Source organism: Nerophis ophidion, linkage group LG06, assembly GCF_033978795.1.
Source record: "Nerophis ophidion isolate RoL-2023_Sa linkage group LG06, RoL_Noph_v1.0, whole genome shotgun sequence".
Taxonomy (NCBI): domain Eukaryota; kingdom Metazoa; phylum Chordata; class Actinopteri; order Syngnathiformes; family Syngnathidae; genus Nerophis; species Nerophis ophidion.
This window is the reverse complement of record NC_084616.1, coordinates 74,301,256-74,319,096: the sequence shown is the minus strand read 5'-3', so window position 1 is coordinate 74,319,096 and position 17,841 is coordinate 74,301,256. Positions and strand designations below refer to the sequence as shown.

At 41.2% G+C, this 17,841-nt stretch overlaps 1 protein-coding gene across 1 annotated transcript in view; it reads left to right on the top strand.

Moving 5' to 3' along the window:
* LOC133555229 (protein SOGA1-like) overlaps nucleotides 1-17,841 on the top strand; it is a 229,333-nt gene that overhangs the window by 18,325 nt on the left and 193,167 nt on the right. The window contains 2 exon segments of the mRNA XM_061904825.1: nucleotides 2,600-2,701; nucleotides 6,050-6,172. Of these exon segments, the coding sequence (XP_061760809.1) occupies nucleotides 2,600-2,701; nucleotides 6,050-6,172 (225 nt within the window).

Genomic DNA, 17,841 nt, shown 5'->3' with positions numbered 1-17,841 from the left:
GTTTTAGTTTCAAACACCGGGGCTAGTTTTAGTTCCACAAGGTTTCGAACAGAGCCAAGGCAAAGACATTTTTCCGTATTTGTTATATGAGTTTTATTATGATACATTTTAGGCACCGGGGCTAGTTTTAGTTCCACAGGGTTTCAAACAACGATGCTAGTTTTAGTTCCACAAGGTTTCGAACAGAGCCAAGGCAAAGACATTTTTCCGTATTTGTTATATGAGTTTTTTTATGATACATTTTAGGCACCGGGGCTAGTTTTAGTTCCACAGGGTTTCAAACACCGATGCTAGTTTTAGTTTCAAACACCGGGGCTAGTTTTAGTTCCACAAGGTTTCGAACAGAGCCAAGGCAAAGAAATTTTTCCGTATTTGTTATATGAGTTTTTTTATGATACATTTTAGGCACCGGGGCTAGTTTTAGTTCCACAGGGTTTCAAACACCGATGCTAGTTTTAGTTTCAAACACCGGGGCTAGTTTTAGTTCCACAAGGTTTCGAACAGAGCCAAGGCAAAGAACTTTTTCCGTATTTGTTATATGAGTTTTTTTATGATACATTTTAGGCACCGGGGCTAGTTTTAGTTCCACAGGGTTTCAAACACCGATGCTAGTTTTAGTTTCAAACACCGGGGCTAGTTTTAGTTCCACAAGGTTTCGAACAGAGCCAAGGCAAAGACATTTTTCCGTATTTGTTATATGAGTTTTTTTATGATACATTTTAGGCACCGGGGCTAGTTTTAGTTCCACAGGGTTTCAAACACCGATGCTAGTTTTAGTTTCAAACACCGGGGCTAGTTTTAGTTCCACAAGGTTTCAAACAGAGCCAAGGCAAAGACATTTTTCCGTATTTGTTATATGAGTTTTTTTATGATACATTTTAGGCACCGGGGCTAGTTTTAGTTCCACAGGGTTTCAAACACCAATGCTAGTTTTAGTTTCAAACACCGGGGCTAGTTTTAGTTCCACAAGGTTTCGAACAGAGCCAAGGCAAAGACATTTTTCCGTATTTGTTATATGAGTTTTTTTATGATACATTTTAGGCACCGGGGCTAGTTTTAGTTCCACAGGGTTTCAAACACCGATGCTAGTTTTAGTTTCAAACACCGGGGCTAGTTTTAGTTCCACAAGGTTTCGAACAGAGCCAAGGCAAAGACATTTTTCCGTATTTGTTATATGAGTTTTTTTATGATACATTTTAGGCACCGGGGCTAGTTTTAGTTCCACAGGGTTTCAAACACCGATGCTGGTTTTAGTTTCAAACACCGGGGCTAGTTTTAGTTCCACAAGGTTTCGAACAGAGCCAAGGCAAAGACATTTTTCCGTATTTGTTATATGAGTTTTTTTATGATACATTTTAGGCACCGGGGCTAGTTTTAGTTCCACAGGGTTTCAAACACCGATGCTAGTTTTAGTTTCAAACACCGGGGCTAGTTTTAGTTCCACAAGGTTTCGAACAGAGCCAAGGCAAAGACATTTTTCCGTATTTGTTATGAGTTTTTTTATGATACATTTAAGATCTGTGCTTTGTATTCACAAAACACACAGATGTCTTTTCCATTGGACAACGGCACCACGGTATACGGTACCACAGTCTGTATTAACACATCCTGTATAAACTCTGTCAAATCCAATTTAGATCTGGTGGCAATTTGTTGTGCTCGTGTAGGACAATAGTAGCATGAACCCCTTGCTCTCAAAACATAATTTTATTGGACCTGACCTTCCCTTGTCCTCATTGTTCGTACACTACACTACAGACACACCCTACCCACAGCTGTTCTCTCCTGATATCTTGTTATACACAAACACACGAACATTCCACACAGTTTCTTGTTGCTATGGTTGGATTTCCGCAGTAGCTGACCCACATATTCCAGTGTAGTAAAATGATGACAGCACTCTTACTCTATTTGGCTGCTCGCAGACTGTGGTAATCACTCTGAACCAGTTTAACGCCGTACCGCAGAGACCTTTGAGTCTTGACCCACTCCCTGTTACAGTCATGCATGTAATTTGAAGCAGCCGGGTGTTGTTGGTTTTTTAAAAAAAAATGAATAATCCATTCCTATTCTGTACAGCACTCTTGTATCATACCGCCATGTATCCAGTGAAGGAATCCATAGTTTTTCTCTTAATTGCTGCTGCAGGGATTCAATTTCCCAGCAGGGACTATTTGGAGTCCTCACAAGGAGAATCCAATAATCTGTCCCTGACCTTTAACCTATCCTGGAGTGTGATAGAATAATGAATAGAGCATCTCACTATATTATTCTGTGCATTGTTTCTGCTACATGTCGAAGTGAAGTGAATTATATTTATATAGCGCTTTTCTCTAGTAACTCAAAGCGCTTTTACAAATTGAAACCTAATATGTAAGTTACATTAAACCAGTGTGGGTGGCACTGGGAGCAGGTGGGTAAAGTGCCTTGCCCAAGGACACGACGGCAGTGACTAGCATGGCAGAAGCGGGGATCGAACCTGGAACCCTCAAGTTGCTGGCACGGCCACTCTACCAACCGAGCCATGCCGCCCCATATAGCTATACTGTTGTCTGTGCGTGGTTGAATTGGTCACACAAGGATTCCTTACTGTTTCCAGGATGAAATGGAGGAGTTGAGATCCGAGATGCTGGAGATGAGAGACATGTACATGGAGGACGACGTCTACCAGTTGCAGGAACTACGGCAACAGCTGGAGCAGGTGTGGGACCGAACACACAAGGGTTAACCCTTGGGTAATATTCATGTTGTTGTTACTCAGCCAGTGTTTGTGGGTCTGATGGACCCGTTGCATTTTGTGGCTTTTAATGCCTCGCAATCAAACAATTTTACGTTAAAATACTGAACAGATGTTTATTGGGATAAGGTAGCGTTTGTGGCTGAGTAACAACAATGTGAACGTTGCACGGAACATTTCTCTGCCCGTTTCTGCAACCCACAGAAGGTTACAACACTGTTTGTCAAAACTGTCTGCTCTCATTTTCTCGCACATTTGACCCTCTGATGTTCTGTGTACCTACAGCCTGTCATCCTCCTGTCTAGGCCTGTTGTGTGTGTGTGTGTGTGTTCGTGTGTGCGGTACACAGAACATAAATTTCCATTGCACAAGGGTTAACCCTTGTGTAATGTTCATATTGTTGTTACTCAGCCATCGTTTGTGGGTCTGATGGACCCATTGTATTTTGTGGCTTTTAATGCCTCACAATCAAACCCTTTTATGTTAAAATACTGAACAGATGTTTATTGGGATAAGGTAGCGTTTGTGGCTGAGTAACAACAATGTGAACGTTGCACGGAAAATTTCTCTGCCCGTTTCTGCATCCCACAGGGATTCTTCTTTTGTGTTTCTGCACCTGCCGTTCCCACAGAAGGTTACAACATTGTTTGTCAACACTGTCTGCTCTCATTTTCTCGCACATTTGACCCTCTGATGTTCTGTCATCCTCCTGTCTAGGCCTGTCGTTCGTGTGTGCGGTACACAGAACATAAATTTCCATTACACAAGGGTTAACCCTTGTGTAATAGTCATATTGTTGTTACTCATCCAGTGTTTGTGGGTCTGATGGACCCGTTGCCTTTTGTGGCTTTTAATGCCTCACAATCAAACACTTTTATGTTAAAATACCAAACAGATGTCCACCTCATCCCAATAAATGTTTTCTTGTTTGTTATTTCGCAAAACAATGCTCAAACTCCGAATGGGTGCCAATGTTAATAAAATATCAGAATGGTCATGAAGTCTAAAATAATACATTGTCAAACAGAAGTAGGAGTAGTGCGGACAATAATGCAGCTGCAGTTCTACCAAGAAGGAAGTCTGCTAGCTAAGACTAAACATCCGAACAGATGTCTACCTTAACCCCAATAAACATCTGTTCAGTATTTTCACATAAAAGTGTTTGATTGTGAGGTATTAAAAGCCACAAAATGCAATGGGTCCATCAGACCCCCAAACGCTGGCTGAGTAACAACAATATGAACATTGCATGGAAAATTTCTCTGCCAGTTTCTGCATTACACAGGGATTCTTCTTTTGTGTTTCTGCACCTGCGGTTCTCACACAAGGTTGCAAAATTGTTTGTCAACACTGTCTGCTCTCTTTTTCTCGCACATTTGAGCCTCTGATGTTCTGTGTACCTACACTCTCTCCTCCTCCTGTCTAGGGCTGCTATGTGTGTATGTGTGTGTCTAGTACACAAAACAACAATTTCCACACTTCTATTAGCCCCGGGTCCAGTGGACCCGGACATGTTATATCAGGGCTGTCCAAACTTTTTCCACAGAGGGCCGCACACGGAAAAATTTAAGCATGCGGGGGCCATTTTGATATTTTTCATTTTCAAACCATAACAAAATATATAGATTTTTTTTTTATGCTTAGGGCTCCTGTCACTAAAATGTTAAAAATAAGTCAAATTATTATTATCATTTTTTATTTAATGCTTACAGTAAATCTATATATCAACTTGAGGTTGATATAAAGTAAAACAAATAAGGTTTTATGCCTTTTCTGTCAAAGACAACTTTGTTTTTTATAGTAAAACTGAAATATGCAGTATTTATTTAGATGGATAGTACTTTATTGATTCCTTCAGGAGAGTTCCTTTATTTAACAATTAAAGCCCTCAAAGATCAATAATGCAGGACACCAATGATTTTAATTATTTCATATTTTTGAGTAATGATAGTGAAAAGTTAAATAAAATCCTACTAAATATATTTGAGATCTGAAAAGTTCCCCACTCATAAGGTAATACATTTTTATTAGTTTTTTTTTTGGACTTTTAACACTTAAATTTCAAGATCAACTTCCAATATATCTGTCGATTTTCAGTTTGAACTATTATTTTGTTTGTTTTATGCTCTTTGGTCAAAACTTTGATGTTTTTATATGGCAACCACACAACATATGCAATATTTTTTCCACATAAAATATTTAAAAGTGATCATTTTTAAGTAATAATTCATTATAACATAGATTTTTTTGGTCCTTTTTTTTGGAGCAATGGAAAAAAAAGAAAATAAAGACAAAAGGAACAAAAAAAACTTCCTGCATGCCAGCTTTGCGTCAACATTTCCACTTTTTCTCATTAGATTTTCCCTCATTCCACTTTTTTTAAATGTTTTTTTTTTTAATTTTTGCAATACTATCAATTTTGCAATTTTTGCAGAATGTGTGGCGGCCCGGTAAACGATTAGCTGGGAGCCGCAAATGGCCGCACTTTGGACACCCTCTGTCTTATATGTAATAGAAATGTGTAGGGGGGGGTGTATGGTGTGTGGTCATTAATGATGTATTCTGATATATGTTTTTCCCAGAATAGGAGACAAAGTTAGTGAGTCTCAGTTTGAAAAATGACTTAATTGTATCATTTTTCTTTTAATAAAAAATTAAAACGGGTCCCTCAGACCTGAACAACACACACGCCCACATGGTTGGAATACATTCAAATTCCTGTCATTTTTTTGACTGTAAATCTGAAATGTTTGCCATCTCACATGTGAAGTGAAGTGAATTAAATTTATATAGCGCTTTTCTCTAGTGACTCAAAGCGCTTTACATAGTGAAACCCAATATCTAAGTTACATTTAAACCAGTGTGGGTGACACTGGGAGACAGGTGGGTAAAGTGTCTTGCCCAAGGACACAACGGCACGACTAGGATGGCGGAAGCGGGAATTGGACCTGCAACCCTCAAATTGCTGGCACGGCCGCTCTACCAAACGAGCTATACCGCCCCATGTGTGCTGGTATGACCATACGGTCCATTAAAACCTTGAATTCTTCAATACATGTATCGAACTACTGTACTCAAAGTGTGTATTTGTCCATATCAATAAATGTTATTTGTATTTAGAAAGGTATTTTTAATTGAAAAAAAAGAGTGATTTTTGAGCTCGACTTCACTTATTTAATGCTTAGATTTCCACTTTTAGTAGTGCAGGATCTCTGTGTAAAAGACACTAAACATGCATGCAAAAAGACAACAGGGCAACGACAACAACTACAGTATACTTTAACACTTCCTGGGTGTGGTTCTGATTGGCAGGCCAACAAGACTTGCCGCATCCTGCAGTACCGGCTGAGGAAGGCAGAGCGTCGCTCTCTACGAGTGGCCCAAACGGGGCAAGTGGACGGAGAACTAATCCGAACGCTGGAGCAAGACGTCAAAGTAAGTGTTTGGCTGCAACAAAGCTTAGTCAAATACGATGGAAATTTGTATTATCTAGTCATGTGATTATGTACCAAATTTTCTGGACCGTAGGGCGCACCGGATTTTAAGTGCATTGCTGATGAATGGTCTAGTGTCGATCTTTTTTTCATATATAATCAATGTTTATTTATATAGCCCCAAATCACAAATGTCTCAAAGGACTGCACAAATCATTACGACTACAACATCCTCGGAAGAACCCACAAAAGGGCAAGGAAAACTCACACCCAGTGGGCAGGGAGAATTCACATCCAGTGCTGACTATGAGAAACCTTGGAGAGGACCTCAGATGTGGGCAACCCCCACCCTCTAAGGGACCGAAAGCAATGGATGTCGAGCGGGTCTAACATGATACTGTGAAAGTTCAATCCATAGTGGCTCCCACACAGCCGCGAGAGTTCAGTTCAAAGCGGATCCAAGACAGCAGCGAGAGTCCCGTCCACAGGAAACCATCTCAAGCGGAAGCGGATCAGCAGCGTAGAGATGTCCCCAACCGATACACAGGCGAGCGGTCCATCCTGGGTCTCGACTCTGGACAGCCAGTACTTCATCCATGGTCAGCGGACCGGACCCCCTCCACAAGGGAGGGGGGGACATAAGAGAAAAAAGAAAAGAAGCGGCAGATCAACTGGTCTAAAAAGGAGGTCTATTTAAAGGCTAGAGTATACAGATGAGTTTTAAGGTGAGACTTAAATGCTTCTACTGAGGTAGCATCTCGAACTGTTACCGGGAGGGCATTCCAGAGTACTGGAGCCCGAACGGAAAACGCTCTATAGCCCGCAGACTTTTTTTGGGCTCTAGGAGTCACTAATAAGCCGGAGTCTTTTGAAGGCAGATTTCTTGCCGGGACATATGGTACAATACAATCGGCAAGATAGGATGGAGCTAGACCGTGTAGTATTTTATACGTAAGTAGTAAAACCTTAAAGTCACATCTTAAGTGCACAGGAAGCCAGTGCAGGTGAGCCAGTACAGGTATATATGTATGTATATATGTATATAAAGGTATATACAGTACAGGCGTAATGTGATCAAACTTTCTTGTTCTTGTCAAAAGTCTAGCAGCCGCATTTTGTACCAACTGTAATCTTTTAATGCTATATATGGGGAGACCCGAAAATAATACGTTACAGTAGTCGAGACGAGACGTAACAAACGCATGGATAATGATCTCGGCGTCTTTATAAGGCGCACCGGATTATAGGGCTCATTAAAGGAGTCATATTATTATTATTTTTTTATATAAATTGAAAACACTTCCTTGTAGTCTACATAGCATGTCATGGAGTTTTTTTTGTCAAAATCTTGCATAGGGTTATGTTTTACAGATCATTTTCAAGCCGCTTTCTGACAGTCGCTGCAGAATGCGCCGTTTTGTGGGCGGTCTTACTGTATTTACGTGACAGCGTCTTCTCCCCGTCATCCTGGTTGTAGCGGTGTAGCGTGCAAGGACAGGAGTGGAAGAAGGGTCAAAAGATGCAGCTAACTGTTTTAATGACATTCAGACTTTACGTCAGTCAATAACGGAGCAGCATCTGCTCATCCGGAAACAATGTGTCCCGTGAAAAAACGTCCGGCCGGAACTCTCTAATAACTAAAGTTCTTTGGGTGACTAATGTAAACTCACTACACCGGTATGTTTTCGTGGCGAGTTTACTGACCGATATAAGTAAGAACTTTACACTACTTTATATTAGAAATGGCAACAGCGGAGGATGAATGTCCCATAACAAGAAGATAGAGAAAAAAGGGGGGTTGCCCACATTTGAGGTCCTCTCCAAGGTTTCTCATAGTCATCATTGTCACTGGTGTCCCACTGGGTGTGAGTTTTCCTTGCCCTTTTGTGGGTTCTTCCGAGGATGTCGTAGTCGTAGTGGTTTGTACAGTCCTTTGAGACATTTGTGATTTAGGGCTGTATAAATAAACATTGATTGATTGATTGATTGATTGATTGAAAAAGAAGAAGCTTATCGACTACGGGGTCTCCACGGACTACAAAGGCGGACGCACGTAATTTTTCATGATTTATGCAGATCCCAAATACCGATCAGTAAAAAAAGTTGTGTTTGCATAATACGCTAGATAATAAGTTTTACCTCATTCACCCACACACCATAATAATACTCATATGTTTAATGCGCAGACAATCCATCAAGCGGTGTGGCTTCATAGCTTACCAAAGTCGTGCTAGAACATTTTTATTGATTTTTGAGCGCCCTGTGTAATGTTCTATATTTTCGATTGAACATATAAAGCATTTTGGTGTTGTTTACTTGAGCATATTGCCATCATAGCGCAGTCCACACATATCTCTTATGTTTGACTGCCATCTACTGTTCACAATATGTACCAAATAAAATTGCTGTGGGGTTGGTAAGTTTAACCAGAATTATCCCGTTACCATGAATTGATTTACGTGGAAATCGACTTGAATAAGTTGAAAAACTTATTGAGGTGTTACCATTTAGTGGTCAATTGTAGGGAATATATACTGTACTGTGCAATCTACTAATAAAAGTTTCAATCGATCAATCAATCCGTACATTAGGTGCACAGGGTTATAAGGCGAGTTTTGAGGGAAAAAAATGATATAAAAGGCGCCTTTTAGTCCGGACAATACGGTATTTATGTTTTTAAATTGGAACTTATTGTAATTTCCGGGCAATAGAATGCTCTGAAACATAGTTGCAGCCACCTAATTTTCGTACACATTTTGTTCTGTATGTATGTTTGCTACACAGGTCTATCAGCCGCAGATGTACATATTGAAACATGAAATATTCACACAGTGGCTTGTGTTCATTCACAAATTCAACGCAAAACAGTGCCTATAAAACGACATACAGTAGCTTGTAGGCACTTTCGAGTACAGTGAAGTCATCTTCATTGGCACACCCTGATCCGGTCTTTTAGTGGTGGTAGATTTCCGTTGATCGTCTTTGGCTCTGGGGCTGCGTCTTGTGCATTTTGTTGTTTCTGCTTCAGGGCGAAGGTGAGTGCATGGCACTCTAAATGGCTGACTGACTGATTGTGTAAGTGGGTTCGATTTAACGTGAACAATTTCATTGGTCCACTGTGACCTGTTTGGAAATTTCATTGGTCTGAGGTGACAAGGATAAGTTTATTGGTGGCATGTGAAGCTCGTAAAACGTGGGAAACAAAATCCATCAATTAGTGAGGGTTCACAGCATGGGAAAGAAATAGCGGCTTACAGACTGGACACCACAGTACATCTTCTTAAAGTAAGTAACAGTTTCATGGATACTTTTGACACACTTCTTCTGACCCAGTTCTTCCACACCCTCAAGACCTTTGTAAGGGCATGCTTCAAAACATCCCTTTAAAGTTCTCCATAGTCTCATTGTTAGGCTACTTTGAGAGACTCCTAACCGTACTTTCGACTGACCTCAATCACACACACACACACACACACACACACACACACACACACACACACACACTGGTTATCATTCGGACGGAATGGGGACCGGACCAATATGTTGATCAGGACTTGTGGGGACCACCCTTTCTACAGGTTGTGGAGGCATTAAGAAATAGTGGTAAAATGTCACACACACACACACACACACACACACACACACACACACACACACACACACACACACACTGGTTATCATTCGGACGGAATGGGGACCGGACCAATATGTTGATCTGGACTGGTGGGCACCACCCTTTCTACAGGTTGTGGAGGCATTAAGAAATAGTGGTAAAATGTCACACACACACACACACACACACACACACACACACACACACACACACACACACACACACACACACACACTGGTTATCATTCGGACGGAATGGGGACCGGACCAATATGTTGATCTGGACTGGTGGGCACCACCCTTTCTACAGGTTGTGGAGGCATTAAGAAATAGTGGTAAAATGTCACACACACACACACACACACACACACACACACACACACACACACACTGGTTATCATTCGGACGGAATGGGGACCGGACCAATATGTTGATCAGGACTTGTGGGGACCACCCTTTCTACAGGTTGTGGAGGCATTAAGAAATAGTGGTAAAATGTCACACACACACACACATACACACACACACACACACACACACACACACACACACACACACACACACACACACACACACACACACACACACACACTTTTGCGAAAAGGTCACACAATTTTTTATAGTCAAGGAAGACCAAAACAGATTATTACTATTTACCAAGGTCTAACTACTTTTCAGATATGTTGAATTGTGCAAATGTATAGTTCTTACGCATTTTCACGTCATACAAATTTCACCAAAATAAAAAAACAGTCCGGATGGTACTTTTCCTCTTTGGTCCGGAGAACACGACGTCCACAGTTTCCAAAAACATTTTGAAATGTTCATTTGTCAGACCTAAGAACACTTTACCACTTTGCATCAGTCCATCTGAGATGAGCTTGGGCCCAGTGAAGCCAGCGGCATTTCTGGGTGTTGTTGATAAATGGATTTGTAATGCATAGTAAAGTTTTAACTTGCACTTACAGATGAAGCGATGAACTGTAGTTATAGACAGTGGTTTTCTGAAGTGTTGCTGAGCCCATGTGGTGATAGTCTTTACACACTGATTTCGGTTTTTGATGCAGTACTGCCAGAGTGATCGGATTATTCGGCCTTGCCGCTTACGTGCAGGGATTTAATCATTTTAAAAATTAACTTCATTGTCTCCAAAAAGAAATTTGTCTTGGACATCACACAACGTTTTACATACATACATACATACATACGTTTGCATGTTCTCCCCGTGAATGCGTGGGTTCCCTCCGGGTACTCCGGCTTCCTCCCACTTCCAAAGACATGCACCTGGGGATAGGTTGATTGGCAACACTAAATTGACCCTAGTGTGTGAATGTGAGTGTGAATGTGGTCTGTCTATCTGTGTTGGCCCTGCGATGAGGTGGCGACTTGTCCAGGGTGTACCCCGCCTTCTGCCCGATTGTAGCTGAGATAGGCGCCAGCGCCCCCCGCGACCCCAAAAGGGAATAAGCGGTAGAAAATGGATGGATGGATACATACATACATACATACATACATACATACATACATACATACATACATACATACATACATACATACATACATACATACATACATACATACATACATACATACATACATACATTCATTCATTCATTCATTCATTCATACAGTTCATCAGACAATACAGTGATGACAGTGATCAGTGTGCTGGTATATCAGTTAGTTATAAGATCACACATTACACTCCCCCTGTATTGCACACCTTCCGTATTGCACTCCTTATTATTGCACCCGGTTATTACAGTAGTTTTCTATTGTTAGGTGCTTTGATTGCCTGTGGGACAAAGGAATATCTATACCTATTGAGTTAAAAATATATTTTATTTGTAAAAAGCACTTTAAATTGAGTAAACAACAGTGTATTAAAAAATAAAATTAAAATAAAAAGATAATTGAAAAAAATAAAAATAAAAACTACAACGGCCTAATAGCTAGAACTAGTATGCATAATCTCAAAAAAGGCTTTTTTAAAAAGAAGGGTTTTTAAGCCTTTTTTAAAAGCATCCACAGTCTGTGGTACCCTCAGGTGGCCAGGGAGAGCGTTCCACAGACTGGGAGCGGTGGAGCAGAAATTCCGGTCTCCCATTGTTTGTAGTTTTGTCCTCTGAGGTTGGAGGAGGTTAGCCTGTCCGGAGCGGAGGTGTGGTGTGGAGGATTTGGGGGTGAGTAGTTCTTTGAGGTAGAGGGAGGGCATTTCTATGGAGGCACTGGTGGGTTAATAGGGAGACTTTGTATTCAATCCTGAGTGGAACAGGAAGCCAGTGAAGGTATTTGAGAATTGGTGTGATATGGTCATATTTCCGCACTCTCATCAGTTTGTATGTTGCTGGGCTGTACCGTTTACCCTTTGCCATCAACACAATTTCACTATGAAGTTATTTCTCCTGATTCTCAGAACCTTTTGATGATATTATGGACCGTAGACGGTGAAATTCCTAAATTCCTTGCAACAGCTCGTTGAGAAATGTGGCGCAGTGGGGAGAGTGGCCGTGCGCAACCAGAGCGTCCCTGGTTCAATTCCCACCTAGTACCAACCTCGTCACGTCCGTTGTGTCCTGAGCAAGACACTTCACCCTTGCTCCTGATGGGTGCTGGTTGGCGCCTTGCATGGCAGCTCCCTCCATCAGTGTGTGAATGTGTGTGTGAATGGGTAAATGTGGAAGTAGTGTCAAAGCGCTTTGAGTACCTTGAAGGTAGAAAAGCGCTATACAAGTACAACCCATTTATCATTTATCATTTAAACTGTTGAACAATTTGCTCACGCATTTGTTCACAAAGCGGTGACCCTGGGCCCCATCTTTGTTTGTGAACGACTGAGCATTTCATGGAAGCTGATTTTATACCCAATCATGGCACCCACCTGTTCCCAATTAGCCCGTTCACCAAATAAGTGTTTGATGGGCATTCCTCAACTTTCTCAGTCTTTTTTGCCACTTGTGCCATCTTTTTTGCAATATATTTGCAGGCTTCAAATTCCAAATGAGCTAATGTTTGCAAAAAAATAACAAAGTTTACCGGTTCGAGTGTTGAGTATCTTGTCTTTGCTGTCTGTTCAATTGAATATAAGTTGAAAAGGATTTGCAAATCATGGTATTTTATTTCTATTTACCATTTACACAACTGGTTTTGGGTCTTGTATAAGAATGTGTGTGTGTTAATCTGACCCTGGAATGTGGACGGACCCTTTCACATTCCTTAAGTCTCCTCTGCTTTTTCCACGTGATGGAGGAGGACAACAAAGAAAGCTTTATATTCTAACCTAAGAGATACTGAGTGTGTGTGTGTGTGTGTGTGTGCGTGTGTGTGTGTGTGCATGTGTGCGTGTGTGTGTGATGATGTCACGATCCCTCCGCTTGCCTTTTCTGTGTGCGGCTCAGCGGCCGTCCCACCATCTGGTCGTCCTGGAAGAAGGACGGATGGAAAACGGAAGGGAAAAGGATGAGTGTACATCCTGTTTGTGTGGGTGAGCGAGAGAGAGAGAGAGAGAGAGAGAGAGAGAGAGAGAGAGAGAGAGAGAGAGAGAGAGAGAGAGAGAGAGATCTATGCAAAAAAAAAAAGAAACTTGGTGGCTGTTTGAAAATTCAAATCAACCAATCCGCGTGTGCAGGGGAGAAGTTAGGGAGTAAGAAAAAAAGCCAGGAGAAGCGAACGAGGGCAGGGAATAATTCAAGAGGGATTATGTGACTTTAATGGAGTTGATTTCAATGGCGATGTGACTTGAATTTTAATGTGAAAGCTTTCAATGACAGAGTATGAGAGAAGGGTAGTTAATGTCTACCATGTGCTCATCATTTACATATGCATTCAGGCTTATTCTTTATATTGACTTTGGTTGTGTTTTATGAAGAGATTTGTCGGAGTTTGTTGTTGACGAAACCCCAAGATGCGGAGAAGGAGGCAGGCATTGGGTAGGAAAACATGATTTAATAAAGATACTTCAATCAATCTTTACTTATATAGCCCTAAATCACTAGTGTCTCAAAGGGCTGCACATAAGAGTGGTGCGTTCAAGGACCCTTGATTAAAGTTAAAAACAGAAGTGTCACTAGTCTTTGACCTTGAAGCATTCACAAACGTAAAATAATTATATGTATTTGTGGCAGCACAGGAGAAAGTCATGTGTCAATTTTGCATCTTATTGCACATAATGATGCGTTCAAGGACCCTTGATTAAAGGTGCAAACAGAGGTCACTAGTCTTTGACCTTGAAGCATTCACACACGTAAAAATAACATCTATTTGTGGCAGCACAGGAGAAAGTTATGTGTCAATTTTGGATCTTATTGCACATAATAGTGGTGCGTTCAAGGACCCTTGATTAAAGTTAAAAACAGAAGTGTCACTAGTCTTTGACCTTGAAGCATTCACAAACGTAAAATAATTATATGTATTTGTGGCAGCACAGGAGAAAGTCATGTGTCAATTTTGCATCTTATTGCACATAATAGTGGTGCGTTCAAGGACACTTGATTAAAGTTACAAACAGAGGTGTCACTAGTCTTCGACCTTGAAGCATTCACACACATAAAAATAACATCTATTTGTGGCAGCACAGGAGAAAGTTGTGAGTCCATTTTGCATCTTAATGCACATAATAGTGGTGCGTTCAAGGACCCTTGATTAAAGTTACAAACAGAGGTGTCACTAGTCTTTGACCTTGAAGCATTCACACACGTAAAAATAACATCTATTTGTGGCAGCACAGGAGAAAGTCTTGTCAATTTTGCATCTTATTGCACATAATGATGCGTTCAAGGACCCTTGATTAAAGGTGCAAACAGAGGTGTCACTAGTCTTTGACCTTGAACCATTCACACACGTAAAAATAACATCTATTTGTGGCAGCACAGGAGAAAGTCTTGTCAATTTTGCATCTTATTGCACATAATAGTGGTGCGTTCAAGGACCCTTGATTAAAGTTACAAACAGAGGTGTCACTAGTCTTTGACCTTGAAGCATTCACACACGTAAAAATAACATCTATTTGTGGCAGCAGAGGAGAAAGTCATGTGTCAATTTTGCATCTTATTGCACATAATAGTGGTGCGTTCAAGGACCCTTGATTAAAGTTACAAACAGAGGTGTCACTAGTCTTTGACCTTGAAGCATTCACACACGTAAAAATAACATCTATTTGTGGCAGCACAGGAGAAAGTCTTGTCAATTTTGCATCTTATTGCACATAATAGTGGTGCGTTCAAGGACCCTTGATTAAAGTTAAAAACAGAAGCGTCACTAGTCTTTGACCTTGAAGCATTCACAAACGTAAAATAATTATATGTATTTGTGGCAGCAGAGGAGAAAGTCATGTGTCAATTTTGCATCTTATTGCACATAATAGTGGTGCGTTCAAGGACCCTTGATTAAAGTTACAAACAGAGGTGTCACTAGTCTTTGACCTTGAAGCATTCACACACGTAAAAATAACATCTATTTGTGGCAGCACAGGAGAAAGTCATGTGTCAATTTTGCATCTTATTGCACATAATAGTGGTGCGTTCAAGGACCCTTGATTAAAGTTACAAACAGAGGTCACTAGTCTTTGACCTTGAAGCATTCACACACATAAAAATGACATCTATTTGTGGCAGCACAGGAGAAAGTTGTGAGTCCATTTTGCATCTTATTGCACATAATAGTGGTGCGTTCAAGGACCCTTGATTAAAGTTAAAAACAGAAGTGTCACTAGTCTTTGACCTTGAAGCATTCACAAACGTAAAATAATTATATGTATTTGTGGCAGCACAGGAGAAAGTCATGTGTCAATTTTGCATCTTATTGCACATAATAGTGGTGCGTTCAAGGACCCTTGATTAAAGTTACAAACAGAGGTCACTAGTCTTTGACCTTGAAGCATTCACACACATAAAAATGACATCTATTTGTGGCAGCACAGGAGAAAGTTGTGAGTCCATTTTGCATCTTATTGCACATAATAGTGGTGCGTTCAAGGACCCTTGATTAAAGTTAAAAACAGAAGTGTCACTAGTCTTTGACCTTGAAGCATTCACAAACGTAAAATAATTATATGTATTTGTGGCAGCACAGGAGAAAGTCATGTGTCAATTTTGCATCTTATTGCACATAATAGTGGTGCGTTCAAGGACACTTGATTAAAGTTACAAACAGAGGTGTCACTAGTCTTCGACCTTGAAGCATTCACACACATAAAAATGACATCTATTTGTGGCAGCACAGGAGAAAGCTGTGAGTCCATTTTGCATCTTATTGCACATAATAGTGGTGCGTTCAAGGACCCTTGATTAAAGTTAAAAACAGAAGTGTCACTAGTCTTTGACCTTGAAGCATTCACAAACGTAAAATAATTATATGTATTTGTGGCAGCACAGGAGAAAGTCATGTGTCAATTTTGCATCTTATTGCACATAATGATGCGTTCAAGGACCCTTGATTAAAGGTGCAAACAGAGGTGTCACTAGTCTTTGACCTTGAACCATTCACACACGTAAAAATAACATCTATTTGTGGCAGCACAGGAGAAAGTCTTGTCAATTTTGCATCTTATTGCACAAAATGGTGGTGCGTTCAAGGACACTTGATTAAAGTTACAAACAGAGGTGTCACTAGTCTTCGACCTTGAAGCATTCACACATAAAAATAACTATTTGTGGCAGCACAGGAGAAAGTTGTGAGTCCATTTTGCATCTTATTGCACATAATAGTGGTGTGTTCAAGGACCCTTGATTAAAGTTAAAAACAGAAGTGTCACTAGTCTTTGACCTTGAAGCATTCACAAACGTAAAATAATTATATGTATTTGTGGCAGCACAGGAGAAAGTCATGTGTCAATTTTGCATCTTATTGCACATAATGATGCGTTCAAGGACCCTTGATTAAAGGTGCAAACAGAGGTGTCACTAGTCTTTGACCTTGAACCATTCACACACGTCCACAGGAGACCATCCCAAGCGGAGGCGGATCAGCAGCGTAGAGATGTCCCCAACCGATACACAGGCGAGCGGTCCATTCTGGGTCCCGACGAGCGGTCCATCCTATGTCCCCCCCTCCACCAGGGAGGGGGGGACATAGGAGAAAGAAAAGAAGCGGCAGATCAACTGGTCTAAAAAGGAGGTCTATTTAAAGGTTAGAGTATACAGATGAGTCTTAAGGTGAGACTTAAATGCTTCTACTGAGGTAAGCCACCCGAACGCCCCCCTAGGGAGGTGTTTAGGGCACGTCCAACCGGTAGGAGGCCACGGGGAAGACCCAGGACACGTTGGGAAGACTATGTCTCCCGGCTGGCCTGGGATAGCCTCGGGATCCCCCGGGAAGAGCTAGACGAAGTGGCTGGGGAGAGGGAAGTCTGGGTTTCCCTGCTTAGGTTGTTGCCCCCGCGACCCGACCTCGGATAAGCGGAAGAAGATGGATGGATGGATGTGCGTTACAATTCATTATTATTCACTTGTATATTATTATTTCCCTTTACAGTATTTGTTTGGACTATAACCTGATTTAGTTGGGTCTGCATGTGAAAGTCCAGGATGTACACGTGGAAGCCTCGCATGAGGAATAGCAGCAGTTGGCCGCGGTAGCAAAGACACAACGTGGGTGAAAAACGACACTGGTGGGAGACACAGGCCGACATCTCTGTGTCCCTCAACAACACATGACTGATTGTGTCGCCTTGCCGGCAGGGTCTGACGCTGGCGTGAGGTCAAGTTACACCACATTGTGTCATGTGTGTGTGTGTGTGTGTGGGTGTGTGTGTGCATTGGTGTGGTTTTTTCTGCAGTTTGTCGCTCCAGTGGTAGTGTGTTGTCATCTGTCTTATGAAAATATAGACAGACACTCCTTCCTCCCATCGCTGAGTCAGTGGAAAAGTTCTACTGCCAACTCTTCTTGTTTGTACCCCTATTTGAGAGCCAGTGATCTAGAAGAGGTTGAATAGTGAATAATTCTATTTTATGCATAGACGTGCATAAAACTGAGCAAATAACGAGTCAAGGAATCCATTTTTGCTTTTAGACTGTCAATCAACATTTTCTCCGGGCGGTTGGATACTTTGTGGACTTGGAG